The sequence below is a fragment of the Stomoxys calcitrans genome, chromosome 2, assembly GCF_963082655.1.
Source record: "Stomoxys calcitrans chromosome 2, idStoCalc2.1, whole genome shotgun sequence".
Taxonomy (NCBI): domain Eukaryota; kingdom Metazoa; phylum Arthropoda; class Insecta; order Diptera; family Muscidae; genus Stomoxys; species Stomoxys calcitrans.
In genome coordinates, this window is record NC_081553.1 from 174,680,226 (window position 1) to 174,704,949 (window position 24,724).

General features: G+C 40.5%; 1 protein-coding gene across 1 annotated transcript; it reads right to left on the reverse strand.

Annotated features, from left to right (window-relative positions):
* Positions 1-1,906: 1,906 nt before the first annotated feature.
* LOC106093697 (polycomb protein Scm) lies at positions 1,907-24,500 on the reverse strand. The gene is made up of 5 exons (XM_059362616.1): positions 23,249-24,500; positions 17,766-18,683; positions 11,201-11,863; positions 10,522-11,109; positions 1,907-3,525 (listed from the first exon to the last, which is right to left on the reverse strand). The coding sequence occupies exons 1-5, from the start codon at positions 23,765-23,767 to the stop codon at positions 3,391-3,393; spliced, it is 2,823 nt and encodes a 940-aa protein (XP_059218599.1). The 5' UTR covers positions 23,768-24,500; the 3' UTR covers positions 1,907-3,390.
* Between the last annotated feature and the right edge of the window lie 224 nt (positions 24,501-24,724).

Consider the following 24,724-nt stretch of genomic DNA (forward strand, 5'->3'; position numbering starts at 1 on the left):
TTTGTCTAAAATGAGATAACGTGGAAAGAGCTCGACTAATGCGATCCATGCTGGAGGGTATATAAGATTCGGCCAGGCTGAACTTAGCACGCTTTTACTAGTTTCGATTAGAACGGTGATCTATTGCTGCTGACAAAAGCTAAAAATAAATCTGCTGTTTTTGTTGTAAGTTGAAAGCAACTCCAAATTAAAGTGTTTTCACAACTGTAACATTTTGTAGCCATAAAAATCAGCTTTTGCTCACATTTTTAAGGTTATGTCACACAAAAATAACATATTAGTGTGATAGCAAAAATTATGAATCGTATGTAAATTGGGAATTTTGTCACACATACAGCCCAATTCGGAAAACTTCCTGGGAATAATCTCCCAGGGAATTAATTTCTCCCTCGAATAAAATCCTTCTATTCTGATTGAATGGGGAGAAGAAAATTTTGGGAGAGGGAATTTCGAATTTTCGAAAACAGCTGTTTTATTTTGGCTAAACATTTGACTGTTAATTTTTGGAAAAAAAACATAAAATGGAAAAATAAACAAAAAATTGTTATAAAGGTTACTAAAAAAGTTTACAAACAAGTTTAGTAATGTTCGTTTTAATTTTTGTATTTCAATAGTGCACAATTATGGCATACAGCTTATCACCAGCTTGTCTATGTTGTGAAAACAACTTTCCGTCTTCATTCAACAATCGTTGGCTAAATTAGATGCTTCCAGAGTGGTCTGGTGGACAGATAAATAGATTAATTGTGTCGTGCTGTTGGCTGGTTGCATGCGGGTCACACATCCTGCATGTTGGCGTTTTCCCTTGCGAAAAGGAGTTAGGGTGGCTGAATCGTAGTATAGAGGTTTGCTTCTACTGTTTGTCTGCCTGATACGCCGTTTTATCTAAATGATGGTGGTGCTTGGTACGGCTGCTGGACATAGTGCTGCCAAAAAGCGAATTATGGATTTATTCTTACTCCTGTGGAGTAAATACTGCCTAATGTGGCGCCAAGTATATTTGAATAATTGCCAACCAACATTCCATTAAGGAACAGGCAGAAGATTTTTTTGCACATCATTGAGTGCCGCCCGATTCTCTTTAAGCTCAATGATAAGGGACATCCTTTTAGTATCCGATTCGGAACGGAGTGCTAATAAAATTGAAAAACTTAAGAAAATGTTCTATGGTGAGTACATGACATATTTAAACCGGGAGAACCCAACCAAAATTTTACTTGATTTTGATGAAAAATTGGAAAAATAATTTCCATACATTTTAAATAGTTCGTAAACACTAAGAAGTGGTACCATTTTTTTTTTTATAAAAACAACAAAAATTAAAAATTTTTTAACCTAACTCCCTTTCATTTGTTTTGGGGAATTTTTCCCAAGTTTATCGTCTCATTCTCCCTTTTATATCGATTCAGAATAGCTACTTTTTTCCCTGGGAGATATTTCCCTTTTTCGAAGTTTGTTTAGAATAAGGCAAAAGGGATTAGGGAAAAAACTCACAGTAAATTGTTATTCAGAATAGGGGAAAAGGGAATAGGGAATAAACTCACAGGGAATTGTTATTCACAATAGGGCTGATAATGAAATACCAGTGATGCATAAAAAGTAAATGATGCATGTATTGTGATAGAGACTTAAGTAGTACCGCTGTGCGATACTCCGTTTAGACTCTGATTTGAAGCTTTTGACCTTATAAACGGAATGCTGTGCTAGCTTACCTATTAAATATTGTATATAGTGTATATTTATACAGTAATTTACACCTGAGTTAAAAAAAAACTCAAAACTTCCAATCAAAGATGAAAAAAAGCAAAACTTTTTTTTAGACATGAATTTCGATTTAATAACTCATATCGTTTACAGGATCTTGAGATTAGGGATATTTGTTTTTATATTAGAATTTATATACATGTTTATTTGTTTTTGTTTCTATTATGGAATATGTTTTTTTGTTTTATTTATTTCGCTTCTTTCTTGTGTTCTTTTTTTTCTCTCGTTAACATTAAAACTAAACTAAATTACATTTGTTTTATATTTAGTACGTACTTAAAAATGATACAAACGTACGGAAAAGTGCGTTCCTAGATGAAAACTGAATGCCACTTGTTTGGAACAAATAATTTTAACATAAATTATTAAATAATATAATTTTGTTTTGTTTTTTTTTTTTTTTGAATAGAATACAGATTTGTTTTTTGTTTTTTAATACCAAAAGTATATTTAATGTACACATGTATAAGAGTAGAAGTAGTGGCAACAGTTTTCGGGGCTTGTTTTCGCTAAAATTGAACTTAAATTTAAGTAAAAATTTGAGGAAATTTTGCATTTGTGTGTATTTTTGTTTGTGTGAGAGTTTTGTTTTTCACATAAAATTTTTCTTTTTCACTGCATATGTTTGACATTTGCTGATTAAAAAAAAACCAAAAAAATGCATTAAAATTAATACAAATCAAAATAATACAATCAAATAAATGTAAATGTTTTCATTGAAAAACTAAGAATGGGGTAGATGGTTAGTTTAGGTAGGGGGGTTTCTAGGTACAACTAAAGATTCAGTTCTATTACAAAAAAAAAAAAAATAAAATATAACAACGATTATAAAATAAATGTTATTACACCGCACCGCCTCCTCTCTTTGAATCACTTCGTTTGCTACCTTTTTAAGGATATGATGCTAGTGTTGAGAGTCTGTGTGTATGTGATACACCAATAATAATAATAATAATTAAATAAAACATTTATGAATGCATGTATGAATGATTTTGTTTTAACATATTTAAAACCAAGCCAATTTGTTAAAAAAAAAATAAAATTATACACATTATTCTGTGTAACAAAAATTGTATATATATCTTGTATTGTGTGTAAGGGGGGGATTTTTGTATTATATGCAAATATTGTAAATCTGTTTTATTATTGTTTCGCAAGATTTTTTTTTCGAAAACTATGTGTTGTGCAAAAATCAAAAGCAATTTTATTTTGTGTTAATGTTTGATTTCTATCAAGAGCTTCGGTTTTGATCGGGGTTTTGTGTTATTGTTTCTATATAATTTATTGATTATATATATGCCTGTACTGTGGGGTGACACCTATACTGGTGGCCTTTAATTGTTGTCTTCTTCGTTTGTTTCAAGTTATACTTTAACTTTTGCATCTTCGGTTATTTGTGTTTTTTTTTTGTTTTTTTGCAAGTGTACGAGGAGTTTGATTGTTTGGGAATATTTGTTTTGGTGTTTTTGGTTAAGGTAGTTCTAAATATGTTCGTATGTAGTACGTTGTACGCGTTATATGATTTTATGAGGGTATATGATGGTGGAGGTTTTTGGTCAGGTGACAGTTGTTGTTGTTGTTGTTTTGGAAAAAGGGTCATATGGCTGCAGCATGATGTTATAGTATTTACAGGGACATGTTGCGACGCCCATTTACTTTATTAACTAAATTGCAAATTTTTAAGGCTGGTCCAAGCTTCAGACCCATGTACTTCATCATCATTTCTGAGGTTAACAATAACAAGGCTTTGCCATCAATTTCCTGCAAAGAAAAAGAGAGTAAAACGAATAAAATATTTAAGTTAAACAAGTAAAAGAGTGCTAAGTTCGGCCAGGCCGAATCTTATATACCCTCCCCATGGATCGAATTGGTGGAGTTCTTTGTCCGGTATCTCTCTTTAGGCAAACAAAGGAAAATGGATAAGAATTGCTATGCTTTTAATCTATATCAAATTATGGATCGATTCGGGGCATACTTGATTTTGAGACTTTGGGTAAATTTTGTGCCCTTTAGGCACTCAAGAAGAAGTAAAATCGCGAGATCGTTTTATATGAGAGCCGTATTAGGCTATAGACCGATTCAGACCATAATAAACACGTATGTTGATGGTCATGAGAGCATCCGTCGTCCAATTTTCAAGCAAATCGGATAATAATTGCGACCTCTAGAGGCTCAAGAAGTTAAGATCCCAGATCGGTTTATATGGCATCTATAGCAGGTTATGAACCGAGCTGAACATTATTTGACACAGTTGTTGAAAGTAAGAATAAAATATGTCTTGCAAAATTTCTGCAAAATCGGATAGGAATTGCGCCCTCTAGAAGCTCAAGAAGTCCCTAGATCGGTTTATATGACAGCTATATCAGGTTATGGACCGATTTAAACCATTGTTGTAAAATTTTTATGAAATTTCAGACAAATCGGAGAAGAATTGCGCCCTCTAGAGGATTAAGTAGTATAAACGGGAGATCGGTTTATATGGAAGCTATATCAGGTTATGAACCGATTTAGACCATAATTGGCAAGTTGTTGCGAGGTAAAACAAAACACTTAATGCAACATTTCAGCCAAATTGGTTAATAATTGCGCTATCTCGAGGCTCCAGAAGTCAAGATCCAGGTCGGTTTAAATCGCAGCTTGTCAGGTTACAGACTGATTAAACACATACTTAGCACAGTAGTTGGAAGTCAAAAAACAAAACACCACGCAAAATTTCAGCAAAATCGGATAATAGTTGCGTTCTCTAGAGGCTCCAGAAGTCAAGATCCCCAGATCGGTTTATATGGCAGCTGGTCAGGTTATAGACCGATTTGAAACATACGTTGTACAGTAGTTAAAAGTCATAACAAAACACTTCATGCAAAATTTCAACAAAATCGTATAAGAATTGCGCCCTCTGGAGGATTAAGTAGTATATTCGGGAGATCGGTTTATATGGAAGCTATATCAGGTTATGAACCGATTTAAACTAAATCGGATAATAATTGCGCTCTCTCGAGGCTCCAGACGTCAAGATCCAGGTCGGTTTAAATCGCAGCTTGTCAGATTACAATACTTAGCACAGTAGTTGAAAGTCAAAAAAACAAAACACTTCATGCGAAATTTCAGAGGATTAAGTAGTATATTTGGGAGATCGGTTTATATGGAAGCTTAATCAGGTTATGAACAGATTTTAGCCAAATCGGATAATATGGGTTGCCCAAAAAGTAATTGCGGATTTTTCATATAGTCGGCGTTGACAAATTTTTTCAACGGCTTGTGACTCTGTAATTGCATTCTTTCTTCTGTCAGTTATCAGCTGTTACTTTTAGCTTGCTTTAGAAAAAAGTGCGCGAAATTTTGTTTACATTTGTTTGTTTGGCGTCAATTTTAATATGGAGCCCACAAGGAGCATTTTCGTCATATTTTACTTTATTATTTCCGTAAAGGAAAAAACGCGGAGCAGGTTGCTAAAATGTTACGAGATGTGTATGGTGATAAAGCCTTAAAAGGAAGACAGTGTCAAAATTGGTTTCGCAAATTCCGTTCTGGAGATTTTTCATTTAAAGATGAGCCACGTTCAGGTCGGCCAAATGAAGTTGATGATGATCAAATCAAAGCATTAATCGAATGTGATCGTCATGTAGCTGAGCGTGAGATAGGAGAGAAGTTAAATATACCAAAATCAACCGTTCATTATCACATGAAAAGTCTTGGACTGGTGAAAAAGCTTGATATTTGGGTACCACATGTATTGAAAGAAATTCATTTCACAAACCGAATTAACGCTTGTGATATGCACCTTAAACGCAATGAATTCGATCCGTTTTTAAAACGAATCATAACTGGAGATGAAATATGGATTGTTTACAACAACGTTAGTCGAAAACGATCATGGTCCAAGCATGGTGAACCAGCTCAAACCACTTCAAAGGCTGATATCCACCAAAAGAAGGTTATGCTGTCTGTTTGGTGGGATTGGAAGGGTGTGGTTTTGAGCTGCTTCCAAGGAACCAAACGATTAATTCGGATGTTTACTGTCAACAATTGGACAAATTGAATACAGCCATCAAGGAGAAGCGACCAGAATTGGTCAATCGTAAAGGTGTCATATTCCACCAGGACAACGCTAGACCGCACAAATCTTTGGTCACTCGCCAAAAACTGAGTGAGCTTGACTGGGAACTTTTGATGCATCCACCATATAGCCCTGACCTTGCACCATCAGACTACCATTTATTTCGATCTTTGCAGAACTCCTTAAATGGTAAAACTTTCGGCAATGATGAGGCTATAAAATCGCACTTGGTTCAGTTTTTTGCAGATAAAGGCCAGAAGTTCTATGAGCGTGGAATACTAAATTTGCCAGGAAGATGGCAAAAGGTTATCGAACAAAATGGCAAATTATATATTTGATTAAAGTTCATTCTAAGTTTTATTAAAAATGCATTTACTCTTTTAAAAAATCCGCAATTACTTTTTGGGCAACCAATAATTGCGATCTCTAGAGGCTCGAGGTGTCAAGATCCCCAAACCGGTTTATATGGCAGCTTGTCAGGTTATAGAACGATTTAAGACATACTTAGCACAGTAGCTGGAAGACATAACAAAAGACTTCATGCAAAATTTCAGCAAAATCGAATAAGAATTGCGTCCTCTAGTGGCTCAAGAAGTCAAGATCCAAGATCGGTTCACATGACAGTTATATCAAAACATGGATCGATCTGGCCCATTTATAATCTCAACCGACCTACACTAATAATAAGTATTTGTGCATAATTTCAAGCGCCTAGCTTTACTCCTTCGAAAGTTAGTGTGCTATCGACAGACAGACGGGCGGCTAGATCGACTTAAAATGTCATGACGATCTTGAATATACATATATATGCAGATCGACTCGGGAACGTTATGGCCATTGGAATTTGTTGTGTGACATCGACGCACTCAATTGCCGTGGCTTAGTCAACAGAGCGTACTGAGAAGGCTCACAGAAGTTGGGCACTAAGTAGACGGGCCGTAGGCTAGAAATGGGGCCTGAATCCGAGGATAGTCCACTGGCTCTACAGGAGCGTGATTCGACCAATAATTAGTTACGCCTCGGTAGTTTGATGGACTGCTAAGCAGGAAAAGTGCAACATAAGAACCATACAACAGGTTCAGAGAACATGTTATCTTGGCATAGGCGGAGCGATGAGGACCACGCCCTCTAGGGCACTGGAGACTATTCTAGATATCCGACCCATTGAAATACAGATTAATTGTGAGGCGGCCACTGCGTCTATGAGACTAAAGGCGATGGGAGAATGGATTGAGGATGAGACCAGCTCGCAGCTCATACCATCGCGGTATAATCGAGGCGACGATAGGAAACCTGGAAGGAAGGGAAGAGGTTTCCGATCGGATACCTGAGATGAACCTTGGAGTCGAGTGCGAGGCACTGCTGCCAGCGGTACAACATTGGATTGACGGAACCCTAGTATTGGCATCTGGAAGATCATGTTACACGGATGAATCAAAGCTAGAGGACAGAGCGGGTCTGGGGGTTTACCCAAGGACTGAGATCTGTTTTAGATTGCCTGACCATAATACGGTCCTGCAGGCGGAGATCCGGGCGATCACGGAATGCGTGAAGTGGTGTGGTGCTAACGCGAGGACGTCGAGTGTGAAAACCTTTACCGACTGTAGACTGCCATAAGGGCAAAAACAACCAGGACGGTAAGGTAAGATCACGAACAGTCTTGCAGTGTAAGAAGGAGATTAACCCCTTCTCGGAGGATGGCAAAATCCGCATCATTTGGGTGTTGGGTCATAACGGAGAAAGCGCGGACGATTTGGCGGTGAAGGCCAGAGGACTGCCGTCAATAAACTTGGTTACCCGAAGCCTTTCGGGTCGACGCAGTCCGAGTTAAGGGAGTGGACGACGAATGTGCCTGCAACATTGTGGAACAGGGAAACGGTCGGTAGGACGTCGAAAATCCTATGGCGGGATCCAGATCGTGAGAAGACGAGGCTATTACTGAAAGGAAGTAAGAAGGAAGTAAATATAGCTACGGGACACATAGGACTACCAGCTCACTTATGTAAAATCGGTGCGGCAAGTGATAGCATGTGTAGGGCATGCGGGGAAGATGATGAGACGTTGGAGCATTTTCTTTGTCATTGCCCGCCTTTCACGTCTAACAGATACCGGCACTTAGGTGGAGACACAATAACAGACATAAACCAACTTAGGGGAGTGGTATTGGAAAAAATTAAGCATTTCATAAGTAGCACGGAATTCCAAACTTAAAATTTTCTGTTCGTTTTTCTTTCGAGACGAGCTCAATGATCGGAAATTGCAAATGGAAAAGGAGAGCCAAAGATAGCAACACACATCGTCTTTGGTTAGAAGACTTCAAATGCCGTGCGTTTGTGATCGTGCGTTGGGAATCGACCGATTCCATTGTCCGATTTTGATGAAATTTTATATTTCGGGATTAAAGGACAAAAATAAATATTAATCATCGAAAATCTCTTTATGGTTTTTCAAAATATTCCCCACTAAGATCTGTATACAAACTACGGAGGATATAGACTTAGTGGTTAAGCGGATCACAAAGGCCCTGAATGACTCGCTTGTGTCAGCATGCCCTAGTACCAAGCCAAGGGGCAAACAGCGACCGCCATGGTGGACACCAGAGCTGGTTGGTCTAAGGAAGGACTGCAGAAAACTCTTCAACAGAGCAAAAGCCACAAGAGCACCACACGACTGGGACATTTATAAGGATGAGCTTAGAAAATATAAGGACGAGCTTAGAAGGGCTCAGAACAAATCCTGGGTAGAATTCTGCAGCTCCGTGGAGGATACATCTGAGGCCTCTAGGTTAAGGAAGATTCTGTCCTCGAGTCCTATTACGGTGGGGTATATTCAGAAGTCAGAGAATGTATGGACAAAGTCTAGTGAGGAAACACTAGAACTACTCGTTGATACACATTTCCCGGGAAATTTTCCAACGGACAACGTGGCTCCAGAAGAGGTTGTCATTGATATGCATTCGTCGGAGGCTATTAGGGAAATTGTGTTTGAGCCGAAAATCCGTTTCGACTCCTTTAAGTCACCAGACCCTGATGATGTATCACCGGTTGAATTACAAACTGTGTCTGATAGACTGGTTCCCTGACTTAGGGATATATACTCTGTTTGTATCAGCATGTCACATATACCTGTGGGATGGAGGGACACGAAGGTCATTTTCATTCCGAAAGCAGGAAAACCCTACCACACGAAGGCGAAGATTTTCGTCCTATTAGTCTGTCATCCTTTATGCTGAAGACTCTTGAAAGGTTGATAGAAACATATCTTAGAGCAAAGATCCCTGGAGATCGCCTGTCGTGGCAACAGCATGCATATAGTAAAGGCAAATCCACTGAAACAGCCCTTCGCCACCTAGTCGGCTCCATAGAGGGTTCTCTCGCTGTCAAGGAATATACAATGGTAGCATTTCTTGACATTGAAGGTGCTTTCTTAATGTCAAACCGACGTCAATTATGAAGGAGTTGGAGTTTCTAGGCATCAACTTTACTGTAAGAAAGTTTATTGATAACTTACTTACTAAAAGATTCATTACGGCAGGCTTGGGATCTGTGGATCTAAAAACATGGGTTAGCAGAGGAACTCCTCCTACTTTGGAAAATAGTCATTAACAATATATTATTGTCTCTGGAAGAAAAAGGCGTAAAAGTGGTCGCGTATGCTGATAATGTGGCAATTGCGGTTAGGGAAAAGTTTCCCAGCACTCTAAGAGATATACTTCAGGAAGCTCTACATGCAATAGCGAAGGGGGCTACCGAAAGTGTTCTGGGTATAAATCCGTGCAAGCCAGAAGTAGTTTTTTTCAGCAGGCGATACAAGTTGCCTAAAGTGGAACCTGTCTCCTTGGGTGGAGAGGTATGTTTCATTTATAGAAAGCGCAAAATACCTGGGTGTTTTGCGGGACAGGAAATTGAACTTCAAATCCAACATTTTGGAAAGGGCAAGAAAGGCCACTCTTGCCCTATACACCTGCAAGAGGGCCATTGGCAAAAGTTGGAGATTAAGACCGCGTGTCATGCATTGGTTATATACTGCAGTTGGCGCTTCAAAAATCCACCTACTGCTCAATACTTAACCGGATTCAAAGGATGGCTTGTTTGCGCATCGCATTCGCACTGAGGACGACACCATCTGATGCACTGAATGCTACATCTTATGCCTCTGGACATTGTGGCTACTCTAATTGCAGCGACCAATGCAATGAAGTTACGGGAGCTTTCTCATTGATCATGTGGCGGCTACAGACACTGTGTTATCCTTGATGTTCTAGGCAGTGTGGACTACACCCTACCTGAGCCGCTTTTTGATAAAAATGACTGTGTCACTATTGATAGAACCGATTGGAACTACGATAACCCTGGTAACAGAAGTTACATAGACTTCTATACAGATGGTTCCAAACTAAACGACCAGGTGGGCTTTGGGGTGTACTCTAAAGAGATCCTTGCAATCAAAGAAGTGGTGGAATCGCAACCTGTGGGCGCGCCCGCGCGCCTCATAGATCGGACCTCAACGTTCCAGTCTGGGTGGTGGCCACAGCAATCCCGTACCGTGCGTTCTCGTCAGTAATCAACCCAGACGTTAGCGACATAAGCGGTCTTAATTACAATACTGAATTGTAACTGTTGCCAATTGCCTCAGAAATGCCAAATAGGCGCAGGGGCTTTTCTAATAATGAATTAATGAAAAAATAAAAAAAAACTTACGTGTTTCCTGAAGAGATCACCGTGTACAGCTAATGAACTATCATTACTCTCTATAAATTGTATTACTTCTTCAATTGACCAATCACCCGGTTGGGCACGCAAGGGAGGTAGCGCAGCACCCGCTGTTCCATTCACATTATGTTGGCTATGGTGCACTGGCACTGTGACGGTGCCACCATACGCACACGTGGATGGTATTACAGCCGTGGCTGATGCCACCGTCGACGATGTTGATTGTGAGGCGCAGAATGGCGTGGAAACGGATGTAGGTAACGAAGCACTAGATGATAGTGTGGAAGGAGATTTGTAGGTGGATGAGGCAGCAGCAGCAGAAGCTGCCGCCACCAAATTGGATTGTTCAGGATGTACCTCGGCCACCAATGGCGCTAAGTACTTGAAATTCGAATTACTAAGGGAATGTTGTTTGTGAGTCTCCTCATGATGAGCTATGGTCGATGAAGCCGTTGCCGAAGCCAATGATGGACTGGATGAGGAGGATGCCGCCACCGCCGCCACAGTATTGTTTGTGTTGCCACCACTTAAGTGGTGTATGCGTATTTGTCTTAAAGCTTGTGCAGAGGTTGAATTCTGTAAAACAAAACAGGGACAATGCATTCAGTAATGATTTGTTATGGCACGTGCTTACAAAAACAAACAAAAGTTGTACTTGTACACTCACCTGCATGCCATTTGTACTGGGTGCAGAAACAATTGGAGCTGTTGGTTCAAGTTTTATGTGGACATTATTGGGTAGGACGCTATTGCCATTTGTAGTTGTGGTCTCACTATAATTGTTGCTATTATTATTATTGTTGTTGTTGTTATTATTGCTGTTTCCGTTGCCATTGTTGCTACTACTACTGCTGATGTTCACATTCGTGTGGGGGGATTGATTTTTATTTGTAGAAGATGTTGGTGTAGTTGAATGCTCCTTCATTTTGCTTTCATTAAAGTGTGCTGTTGTAGTTGTTGTCGAAGTGGCCATCGTTGTACTGCTGCTGCTGCTGCTGCTGTTGCTACTAGTGCCACTGTCCACTTGCATGTTTGCAGTGGTCGTCGATGTTGCCACCTCTTGTTTGATGCTGACCTTTTCACTGCTGCTAGGAGTTTTACACCGTTTCTCTGGTATAGCTGGTGATGAGCATTCGGAGCCCCCTCCACCAGTGGCATTCGACGCTTGTGACAAGGGTCTTTTCTTTGCATTTGCACATTTATCACAATCCTCTGTATCAGGCGATAGTGAGATAAGATTTGGACATGCCCTGCATGTTGTACATAGAGTTTCTATAAATTGTGCCAAACTATCGTCATCTCTCATACGATGCGGTGATGGTATTTTAACCTAAAGATGAAATGATTTCATTGAATAAATTTGCAATTACTGAGCGATGAGAGAGTGTAAGTCAATAGAGAGGTTCTTTCTTTCGTTGGTTAAGGCTAGAAAAATAAAATTAAAACACTGCTCTGGACAAAATCTACTTTGATTGCGAAAAAAATATAATGGGCAACCAGAGAAAAAAAATATAATCAAGCAGGCTAGTCGGGGTATTGGCGGTTTACTCTGGAGATACGCTTTTTTATTTGCATGACATTAACTATCTTGGCTGTTATTATAATGGGCAGGTGGGAAGACCGCGTGGTGTACAGGTTAGCATGTCCGCCTGTAGCGCTAAATGCCTAGGATTGAATCTTGGCGACATTTGTGAGGTCTTCAATCTTGTACAATTTTTCTACAAAGAGTTGTCGCTCAGTTGTATGTTATTTAAAGACTAGCTGGAACGGGCCCGCTCCGCTGCGCCTTCTTTTACATTATATGGAACAAAATTTTCCTTGGAATATTTATTTTCGACAATTAAAAAGCTTGTAGGGAAATACTATGCCACGAAAATACTATATCGCTTGACAAACAGTTTGACAAAATAAGTGCCTTTATCTGAATCCTATATGATCTTTATTGGTCTATGAATTTAAGTTTGGATGTAAGGTGCATTCCATTCTTAAAAGGCTTTATTTCAGCCCGAAATTCTGATGATGTCCGATATAGAGGTGTTTTGGTAGTTTGGATGGTCCCCCAGACACTTGGCCCTGAAAAAATATGGTGCTCTTCTCGCAAATACCATTTATTTAAACCCCATATTGCCGTTGGTTATGAGGGGAATTTACAGGATGAGGCTTCCCTCAAACACATGGTCCCAAAATTGGTTATCAAATTCGCTTTCTAATCTCAAATACCTTTCATTTGAGCCACATATTGGCATGATCGAAAAATTTTTATCCTTTGGGGGGTGTTTTGGGGAAGGGGTGATGCCTTAAATCCATGGTCCTACATTTGGATATCAAATTCGTATTCTACTCCCAAATACCTTTATTTAAGCCCCATATTGATCGCAGTAAAAATTGCTGTTTGTGGGGTATTTTGGGAAAGGGGTAGACTCCCCGAAAATTGGTCCCGAAGGTGGGTATCAATTCTTGCTCTACCCTCAATTCCTTTCATTTATGCCCCACATTGACATGGTCAGTAAATATGCCCGATTTAGGGGTGTTTTTGCGAGTGGGATGGTTCCCCAATCACAAAGCCCCGAAAATATATCAGCAACTTGCTCTGTTATTATATATTTGAACCCCATATTGCCGTTGGTCTCAAAATTAGATATTAAATTATTGAAAAAGCCGGCAAATATGTCCGGTTTGGGGTATGGGTCCTAAAAACTATGAATATCGAGATCCACTCTCTTGAAGACCCAAATTGACTTGGTGAACAAATATGTCCAACTTGGGGGTTGTTATGGTGGTGGAACGTCAGAATGTTGATGTCTGATTCATGTTCTACTCAAAAATACCTTTCATTTGAGCTACATTTTTCCATAGTCGGCCAACATGACCGGTTTGGAGGTGTTTTGGGGGATGGGGCGGCCACTCAGTGACTTGGCTTTAAAAACATATATCAGATTCGTGTTCTACTCTAAAATACCTTATTTGAGCCTCATATTGCAATGGTCAGCAAATACTTCCTATTTGGGTAGTATTATGGGGGTGGAGTGGCGCCATAGACACTTTTCCCGAACATTGATATCGGATTCGTGCTTTACTTCCAAAGACCTTTCATTTGAGCCCCATATTGCAATGGTCTTTGGGGGATGTTCTCGGGGCGGCCCTCAAACACTTGGTCCCACATCTGGACATCAGATTCTTATTCTATACTCAAATACCTTTTATTTAAGCCCCATATTGCCATGGTCAGTAAATAAGTCCTGTTTGGGGGGTGTTTTGGGGAAGGAGTGGACCCCCAGATACTTTGTCCCAAATTTGAATATCAAATTCGTATTGTATTTTACTCGCAAATACCTTTCCTTTGAGTCCCATATTCCCATGGTCGGCAAATATGTCCGATTTAGGGGTTGGGGTGGTCCCCTAAACACTTGATTCGACAATTCGATATCTGATACGTTTTCTAATCTTAAATACCTATCATTTGAGTATATATTGGGTTGACCAAAAAGTAATTGCGGATTTTTTAAAAGAAAGTAAATGCATTTTTAATAAAACTTAGAATGAACTTTAATCAAATATACTTTTTTTACACTTTTTTTCTAAAGCAAGCTAAAAGTTACAGCTGATAACTGACATAAGAAAGAATGCAATTACAGAGTCACAAGCTGTGAAAAAATTTTTCAATGAAAAATCCGCAATTACTTTTTGGGCAACCCAATACATTGAGCTATATCCAAATCTGAACCGTTTTTTCCAATTTCAATAAGCTTCGTCTCTAGGCCAAAAAACAATCCTGTACAAAATTTCAAGACAATCGGATGAAAAATGTGACTTGTACTTTGTACACAAACTACCATGGACAGACGACAGACAGACATGGCCAAATCGAATCAGAAAGTGATTCCGAGTCGAACGGTATAATTAGCAATGGGTCTATCTCTTCCTTCTGGGTGTTACAAACAAACGCACTAAGTGATAATACCCTGTACCACAGTAATGGTGTATAATGATTGATTCAATTAAGTTTTAATTGAAAGCATTTTTATTTCCAATAAAATTTTTAATTGAAAAAAGTTTCGTGATATTTTTTTCTGTTAGGTGAGAGCTTCGTCCAGTCGGCCTCTTTAGGTTTCTAAAGTAGTCCAAAATGCCAATAGGACAAGAGGCTTGGAAGGAATCTAAATACGGCAACGTGTGTTTACCCTTAATTCTGTGTCTACTCCTCGAATTACCTGGGTAGTGGCATCGGGTCAATCCGGTACGTACAACCGGTTGCCATGGGATTGCAAAAAAAAAGGGTCGCGGCGTTTAGTGCGATGTAAGGTTGAAACAAGTAAAAACGTGCTAAGATACCTGGACGAATCTTGGGTATAAACCACCATGGATTCCGCAAAAAATTTACCTTTACTAACTCAGTTCGTATTTAAATTATTTTGCAACAATCAAGTCGGGAGTTGATTGCGGCTTCTATGGGCTCAAGGGGCCAATATCATTATGTAGACCGCTTCAGAACATACATAGGTTAGGTTGGGACAAAGGCTGAAAGTCATAACAACAGTCTTTGGGCCAAATTTCAGGCCTATGAGGAGAAAATTGAGGCTTCAAATCCGGCGGTCGATTTATATGGGGGCTGTACCATAGACAGATTGGGATCATACTTGGCACATATGTTGGAAATCAGAACAGAAGTCCTTGGGCTTAATTCAGCCTAATCGGACTAAAAATGTGGTCTCTAGGAGCTCAAGAAGTAAAAAACTGGATGTTGTTGTCAATCCGGTACATACAACCGGCTGCCATGGGATTGGTTTATATGAGGGCTATGTCCAAATCTGAACCGATATGACCAATTTGTAATCCCCAACGACCTATATCGATAAGAAGTATCGGTGCCAAATTTCAATCAGATATCTTTATTTGTTCAAAATCTTTCGTGATTTCGACAGATGTACGAACATGGCTAGATCGACTCAGAATGTAGGATCTCACATCAATATTTCGAGATGTTAAAAACGGAATGACTAGGTACCCCCCCCTACCCTATGGTAGTGGGTATAAAAATACGAAGATGGTGCTTCAAAATACGATTATGAGATTGTCATAGGTGACGCATCGTGGATCTATGCGTATAAGCCCAAATAAAAGAACAATTGACCGTGTGGGCCTTTAGAAGTCGAGCCAAATCCAAAGAAAGTTATTCATGGATGAAGCACTTGGAAACAAATGGTCGCATGTTTCCGTTGAGCAACGAAGGACGGTAAATTCTTAGTGATACATCACAATTTGATTGCGCGAAGTCGTCCGAGAAATTCCAAAATCGAACAAGAAAAAATTAATCATTGTTCAACATGCGAGCTCTGACACATTGGCAAAAACTATCCCCTTTTTGACCGGCCAAAACGTTGAATTGGAGGGTCTTACGTTGTAAAGCACCTTAGACGGTTTCCTGCTTGGCGCTAACAGTGATCCTAGCTCGTAGACAGCCTCCTTCTCCCCACATGGGACCCAGCTGAACCTGAAGCCTTACCAATGGTTCAAAGAAACTCTTTGCAAGACTTAATCATGGCACTACGCCGGAGCGTTCAGCGTCGCCTAATTGTCCACGTATATTGTGCAGTCGAATCGGCCTGTCGCTTCTGCCTTGACATCGTCTCTGGTGGCTTCAGAAACTCAAGGGTAAGGCGAGGTACCCCAAATAAGATATCCCTTTTCGGTAATATTACTTTTGACCCATCAACAAGGAAGGAATTCGTGGCGCCGCTATAGCCTGCCGACACGCCACACCGTCAGCTTCCAGCAGAAAAGAATAGTTGAGCAATCCCATATCTCCGACTTCGTCAATGTAAGGGCAATCTTCGTTGCCGCACATCTAACATAAAGACACCAGGTCTTGATCTAGAGATCAACACTGCCGCGGTACCCTGTACCTTCACAACGACACACAACAAAAGCAACTATAGTTCATAAGCAATTAATTGAAGCGAAATGTGTATTGCCACAACGACATGTCGCTGTTTGCCCATAAAACTCAGTATCACAGTTATTCGGGCGGAAAGTCGAACTCAGTACTGGGCTTAAGGGGGAAGAATACCAAAGGCTACCTTCCCTGGAGCGTTCAGCACTGAAATTGGCACGATCAACCAAGTTCTTTGGAGAACCATGGATTATTAAAACGTTTGGGGTTCATGGATACCAGCTGGGATTGAAGCATTGGTTACACTAAGGGGTTTTACGGCAGAAATCTCCAAACCCTATAAGCGACCATGAGGCTGTGTTGGGTCTACAGCAAATGCAATTTTCCCAATAACTTTTATCAATGAGTGATGTACGATTAAGCGCCTGACATTTTTCAGTTGAATATTTTTATAAGACTATCATTTGTTAAGCGATGACTGAAGAAATATTCAAAGATCTTGCCTTGTAAATATACGCCGGGATCAACCATTATATGATATCCTCAAAGAGTCGTGGACTAACGTAAGAAGGTGCTAAGTATCGAAAGCCCTCCCCGCATAGGGCCCGATCTCCTCTTTTGAGAATAAGAGGAGAAGACAGAATAAGTCAAACAACTTTTACGTCAATGCTTTAACGTGGCAGGACCAATGCCTTCGCTAGCCCAGAAACTTCTTTTCTCTAAGTCCACTAATCCTTTTGTAAAGATCTGAGAGGATTCCAGGAAATCCTAATTTAAAACAAACCCTCAATACATGTTTTGGTAATAAAAAGCGATGTGAGAACAGCCTTTTTGTATACGTCATCTAGGTGCGGGTACAATGTCAACTTGAAATAATTTTGCGGCATGAAATGGAGAATGGTTTGGGATTTTACAATTTTTTTGTGAACAGCACGGAATTCCTTACATAAATTTTTTCCGGGGTTACTTTTCGTTTCGGTGTTAAGAGCGCACAACAATAGTGCTATAGGGCGGATTATATACAGCACACTCTTCTTCAAACTAACCTAGCCTTTACAGAAGCCTTAAAACTCTATATGCCAAAGGGTCTGAAACCTATAGCTATTCCCTTAACTTTGTAACCGTTTTGTTTCCAAGAACTATTCCCGGAATTCAGAGCTTGTGTGGACCCATTTGACAACTTTTAGTTCTTAAAGTAAAATTCACCACAATTATCGCCAATAAATGTTAACATTTTCAGAAGATATCCAATAACAATTGTCCATTATGGCTTGCTTTTCAATATATATGGAGGAAATCTGATTAGATTTTTAAAATGTCCTTTACAATATCCTTAACTTACCGTAAAATTTTTTCCTGCTGCTGTAACAATGTGAACATCACCTTCCAAGGCAAATAACAGCTTGGATAATTGTTGGGTGTCTGCACTGGCTGCCAATACCTCTTGCAGACATAATTTGGCCAGTGTTTGATGTGTGGGTCCAGTAACCATCGATGGTAGCTTGGAGCTACTAATGAACGGACCACCTTTACAATTGGTATGAAAATGTGCCGTCACTGGTGTTGCCGGAACCATGGCATCCGTTTCTTGGATAAAAGTATAACGCTGGCGTGGACTACGATGTTTACTCGAACTGGAATCCATGCGTGATTTATGACCCGGCGGTTGCATTGGATGACAACTACGGGCGCACCAACCAACTGGGAATATGTCCCGAGATTTGTAGCTGCACCAATAGTCGAACGCTCCACGCCACCCATCGAATGTCACATGGATTTGGTCGTCTTTAATCGCATCAACTGTTGCACAGCAAATCAGTTGTGGATTCTTTTTGTCGACCGCCTCGAGCTTTTGGCCCACACGGAAGAGATTTTCGGGTGGATCAGCCGGTTCGGGCTGGAAAATCTCTTCCGGTGCTACCATGGCATTATTTAATATTTTACAGAGGTAACCGGGCCAGCTGGAGGCATTCATGCGAAAACCAAGTGGTGGTTGCAACATGCCAAAGTTCTTTTCACAATGACCAATGGCATGAATCTCATTCGAGTCGACCAAACGCCAGAAATCATTTTGACTGTCACTGCCATCTAGGCGCAGCCGCAAACGTGATCCCAGTACCCCAACAACTGTGGCAATACACGTTGAGGTAACATTACGCGGATCAAGGGCCTCCAATTTCATACCAATTTTAAAATCATTCACTGGCGGATTAATAGCTTGTTTAAAACATTCGGGAGGAGCAGCTTCAGAGCCGGTTTCCTACAAGACAAAAAATACATTATTGATTAGAATGAGTATTGATATAAATTAACAAAAAGCGATTTTATATATGTACCCTAATATATTAATTTAGGATTTTATTTTCATTTTGGCGATAAGCTAAGTCCTTTTACCTAACAGCTGAACTTAAGATTTGTTCCCGATTCAATGTATAAACTCAATGATGGTGAACGGCGTACCTCAGTGCAACACCTCTTTAGGTAGAAATTTGTACATGGTTCAATGCATGGCATAGTACCTCACAAATGTCGCCAGCATTAGGAGGGGAAAACCACTGCTGAAAATTATGTTGGCGGCGCCGCAGAGGAACTTTCAGACGAGCGTTGTGGTCATAAATTCAGGAAACTGAAGTGAAATCAATGAGGTGATCAACGAACAGAAGCGGAATATAGGATTAGAGCACTGAAGCTGAAGCACTAATTTCAACGAAGCTTAGCCTACTGTTAAGAACTCTTGAACTTTGGTTATAGAATGATAACAAACTACTTACCATTAACGACGTAGTAATGAGTGATCTGAAAAGATGTGCGAGTTTATTAAACCGTCAATTTATTGAGCTCCGCGATAGTGATGGGCGCAAAAGGGAGAACCATGTGAAGCAGCTGCTGTCTGAGCCGGTGAAAACAATTACAATTCAACCTTGTGGATAGATATCCACCGCCCAGAAGCCTTAAGGTAGATCTACACGATCTAGAGCGTGAGGTTCAGCGCTACAAGAGAGAACCTCTAGATCAAGCGGCATATCAAGCGGGTCTAAACATCATTCATGCAGACACGGTAGCAGATGCGGTAAATGGCTGCCGGGTGAATGTAGTCCTTGGAGAACGACCGCCACCCATTGCACCCGAAGAAATCGACCTCCCCCGGCAAACCAGAGTAGTTCTGGCTCAATTACGTTCCGGCAGATGCAGCCGCCTCAATTCCCACAGAGCTAGGATTGATGCCGACGTGCAAGATGTATGTCCCGATTGTAACCAGGGACCGCACGATACACGTCATCTGTTTAACTGCCCGGCCAGACCCACTCGACTCAGACCCAGAACCCTGTGGACGCACCCCATCTTAGTCGCAGAATTCCTGGGTCTTGACACTCAACAGAATCAAGCAGACGCAAGATTGAACACAATAAACTGCTACAACAACAACAACAACAATTCAATCTTATAGAGCATTAGTCACTTTTGGCGACGCTGCAGTGGTTGATCTGGTCACACATGTCAGGTTATTAAACTGTCAATTTATAAGCATGATTAAAGTGGATGAGTGAGAAGAAACCACTCATACCCCTTAACGAAGTTACAGGTCATCTGAAAGATACAGATCGTCCGGGGCTGCTGCCAAATTTCTAGTGATGCTGAGGAATTGGATATTTCAGCATCGATTCTTTAAGCTATCGCTGAGCACAGTTATAGTTCCAGATGCGTAGAAAAAGTCCTGTTGGCACTAGCCCTTCCAAGCATTAATGATGTGTTTTTAAAATTGCACAACATGGAGGTCTTAACCAGTTCATGCCGTGCCATAGGTCAGGCGAACGCCTTCTGCACGGCCATTAATGCCACACTTTTTGAGAAACGTCAAAATATCTCCGTGGAACTAGGGATACGAAGGAATCCCATGGTAACGCACTACAACAACAACAATAACAGGGATAAGAAGCCCCGTAGAGTAAACAGGCATAAGTTCGGCCGGGCCAAACTTTGGATACCCACCATCTCCGGTATATATGTTTACCATCTTTCGCCATAATGCTGTAAAAAATTCATCATTTATGAACCCATAGCATGAAATTTGGATCGGTTTGGAACAAACGCGGCACGGCCGTCGGCTAGTCTAATGAATACAATTCAAATTTGTAAAACAGAATATTGGTCTTTATGGAGGCTACCGTGGCGCAAAGGTTAGCATGTCATCCAATGACGCAGAACGCCTGGGTTCAAATCACGGCATGAACAGAAAAATTTTCAGCGGTGGTTATCCCCTTACTAATGCTGGCTACATTTATGAGGTATCTTGCCATGTTAAAGATTCTCTACCAAGTAGTGTAGCTCTGCGGCGCGCCGATCGCACTCGGCATAAAAAAGGAGGCTCCTTATAATTGAGCTAAAATTTTAATCGGTTTGCACTCATTGATATGAGAGAAGTATCTACATTTCCTTAATGGAATGTTCATGGGAAATTTAACATTTAGTATGGCGGCTATAGGGCGCCCCGGTAGCCGAGTTGGTAGCGTGTTTAGATTACTAGTGCAAGGGTCGTGGGTTCGATTCCCGCCAGAAGCCTTGGTCTGTCGCTACTGTGGTATCACAATGGACTTAAAATTGTCAAAGTGAGTCGTGGACGCACCCCATCAGGGTTCCTGAGTCTTGACACTCAACAGAATCAAGCGGACGACAGATAGAACACAATAAACTGCTGCAACTACAACAACAACAAACCCTAACCTAACCCTAACTTAATCTATGGCGGTTATATTGAAATATAGACCGATCTAAACCCTATGGTACAAATGTTGAAAATCCTAGCATAGGTCACTAAGCCAATTTGCGAGATCCATAATAAATCGCTTTTTATGGGTCTAACACCTTAAATCGGGAGATCGTCCCTATATGGCAGCTACATCCAAATTTTGACCGATGGCGGACATATTGAACGCGGAAGTCTAAGGGCCTAATATAGCTAACTGTGCCAAATTTGGTTGTTGTTGGCGTTGTAGCCATATTGCATGTGAAGGTAGCGATCCTCGTTAAGCTACTGTAGGTGAGATAGCTCGTTCTTGTCCAAATGACCGATCGCCGCGGGAACAGGGTAGCCATTGGTTATTTAAAGGCGCCAATAACACACCTTGTTATTCCAAGCATCATAGGGACTCTGTGTTTTTGCAAGACCCGGTGCCGACCGACCTCCCACTGAGACTCGATCGATACCTATGATTGACAGCGACTGCCTTTGCAGCTACTCTGTTTGGAGCATTCCACTATACGCAACGGAATGCTCCCAGCTAAGATTCTCGCGACACCAATGAACACCATACAGATCGGACATCAACGTTCCAACCAGTGAACAGCTATATCCAAATATAGAACGATCTGAATTATATAAAGCACTAATGTCGAGGCTCCTAACCTAACCCATTGTATTAAATTTCAGCGAAATCGGATAATAAATGCTCCTTTTATAGACCCAAGACCTTAAATCGGAAGATCGGTCCATGTGGCAGCTTTATACAAATATGAAAATATCAGGGACATATTGAACCCAGATATTGATGTGCTTTTCACATCTAACTGTGCCAAATTCCAGCGAAATAGAATAATGTTGTTGTTGTTGTAGTAGCAGTGTGTGGTACACTGAGGCGGCAGCCCTTGCCGATGAAGGAGTTCATCGGGTCAATCCGGTACATACAACCGGCTGCCATGGGATTGCAAATAGAATAATAGATGCGCCTTGTATGGGCCCAAGACCTACATAGGGAGCTTTAATGGGGCTAAGACCTTATATCGGCAGATCGGTATATATGGGGGCTATATCAAGGTATAGCGTGATTTCAACAGACCGATAGACAAACATGGTTAGATCGTCTTAGATTTTTACGACGAACAAGAAAATACATACTTTATAGGATCTGAAATGGATATTTCTATGACAAAATGAATGTACCCCCATCCTTCGGTGGTGAGTATAAAAAGGAATTTTGTGTACTACATTGACGGCGGAAGGCTACTGTTTGTGAAAGATGATGGCGTAGCGATTGCGCCCAACTCCAATTTTCTACAAACTCAGAAAAAGAAATAAGGTCGGTAATTCGCTTGCCGGTAGCATAATCGGCGAGAGTCTTAGTGGTAGACCAGGTAAACCCGGCTCTTGCCTAAATTCTAAGTGTCGATGATAGTCAATATAGTAACGCGAGTTATCCGCCTTTAAATAATCAATTGCCATCAAGTTCACGCGGCGATCGGTCACATGAATAGGAACGACTTTGCTCACCTAGAGAATATTGACGACGATCGCTATTTACACATGCGAATATGTGGGTTGCCGTGGATGGGGTCACAGACGTGAGATTGTATCTTCATGATTCAGAGTGAAAGATTAAGCGCTACAAATGTGAGAGGGTTGCAGGGGTGAACAGGCCTTCTGGCCAAGTATTTCGGGGAGCAGGATGCCACTTGTGGCGGCAATGAGGAAGCAAGACCTCCAAATCCTAATGCAGCCTATTCAATTTGTAGTATTGCTTGATTTAGGTATTTAACAGAACATAGTAGGGATGATGACACAATGCACAACAAAATCTCAAAATATTTAACCACGACGACCCCTATCTTACATCCTTTTTATAGCTAACCGATTTTACGTAGTGATTCTATAGAAAAATTCCCATACCGCAAATCCTAATAGAAAAACCACTCTTTCTCAGTTAAAAAAATAATAATAATTAATGATCTTCGTCCTTTAAAACGCAAAAACTTTTCTAGACCTCATATTATTCCAAGAGAGTTGCGTCCTATAAAATTCAGTTTAACATAACAAATAACAATTATACTTACTTCCAAATAAGCATCCCAATCGAAAACATGAAAACTTTCATATTGAAATGGTCCAGTGGGTGTACAGGATCCACCCCCACCCATTGCTTTGCCACCCGTTGTATCGCCTCCACGTGTGCCATTGTTGAGTGACCTTGTCGAACCGTTCTTTTTCTGATGTTTATTCATACACATCAGTGAACAGAATTCCTTATTGGGTGCCCCTTCACGTATAACATTGTCACATTGGGCACAAGCACCTTTGCTGTAGGCTTTACGAAATTCCGCAATACAAGTTTCCGAGCAAAATTCCTTCTTTCCATTTTGCGTGGGCAAAACATATTGCAGCGGTTGTTTACTTTCGCCACACCATGTACAGGTAGCCCTTTTAGCCGGTCGGCCGCGCGAACGTTGATTCAGGGATTGCCCAGTTGAAGTGGGAGTGGTGGCTACCGCTGATGAAGAGACGCCATTACTACCATTGCCATTGGTGGCAGCGCCATTACTGCTGTTAGTGGAGTCTTGTCCACCACCGGACATAATTGAAAACGTTAAACGATCTTATATTGCAAGTTTTTAGGACAAAAATTGGCAATATTACTCTTGGGGCTGCGGCTTTGAGGTGTAGCTGTGTTTGGGGCTATTGCCGCTGCTTTTCTTGTTGGTGTTGTTGTGAAAATTTTTGCTTTACAAAAGTGTTTGTGATTTGCAGCAGCATCAGCCTTCTTCGGCTGCCAACAAATTTTGTTGGAATGTCTTCGCGCTTTCCGAAGATTTACGTCGCCCGTTCACACGAAATATTCCTCTGGATTCGTTTCCGGCTTTATTCTGCGGTGCTATAACTTCTTTTTTGAAAATCTATGCTTCCTTCGGCTTTGCTGTCGTTGTGATATTTATACAAAATGCAAATTAGTTAATTTTTCTTTGGGTTTACGCGTTATGTTTTGTTGTGGTGCGTTTTTTTAACGCTGTCCGTCCCTGTCACACTCATACATTTGCACAGAATTTGTGCGCTTTTCTGTGTGTGTGCCGATTTTTCTCTTCTTTTTTCAACGCAGTACTCTTTTTTTCGTTTTTAATTAGCAGTCACGTATGTTCGATATTTCATTTATATAAAATATACCGACACATTATATAGTATTCCATTATATTCTTTTAGAAAAACACTTTCTTCGTATATTTATGGGCATTTATTTCTATTTTCTGTTAAACTTCACGTAAATTTCTTAACAAATTCCCTGCACTGATATGGAAAGCAACACAAATATTACGCCATTTTTTATTTGCCACCAGTGATGTCAGCTTTTGGCGACTTGAAAAACGCTAATTGCAGGACATCATGCAATCAAAAATTGTTATAATGCTTTCTTCAATTGCGATTTATCGTTCAAACAAATTGCAGGAATCACTTGTCTACATTTGCTCTGTTTTATTTACAAGTCTAGCGGATGCGCTAGCGTACGGATAAATAAAACGCCCATCCAGCTAAATACAACC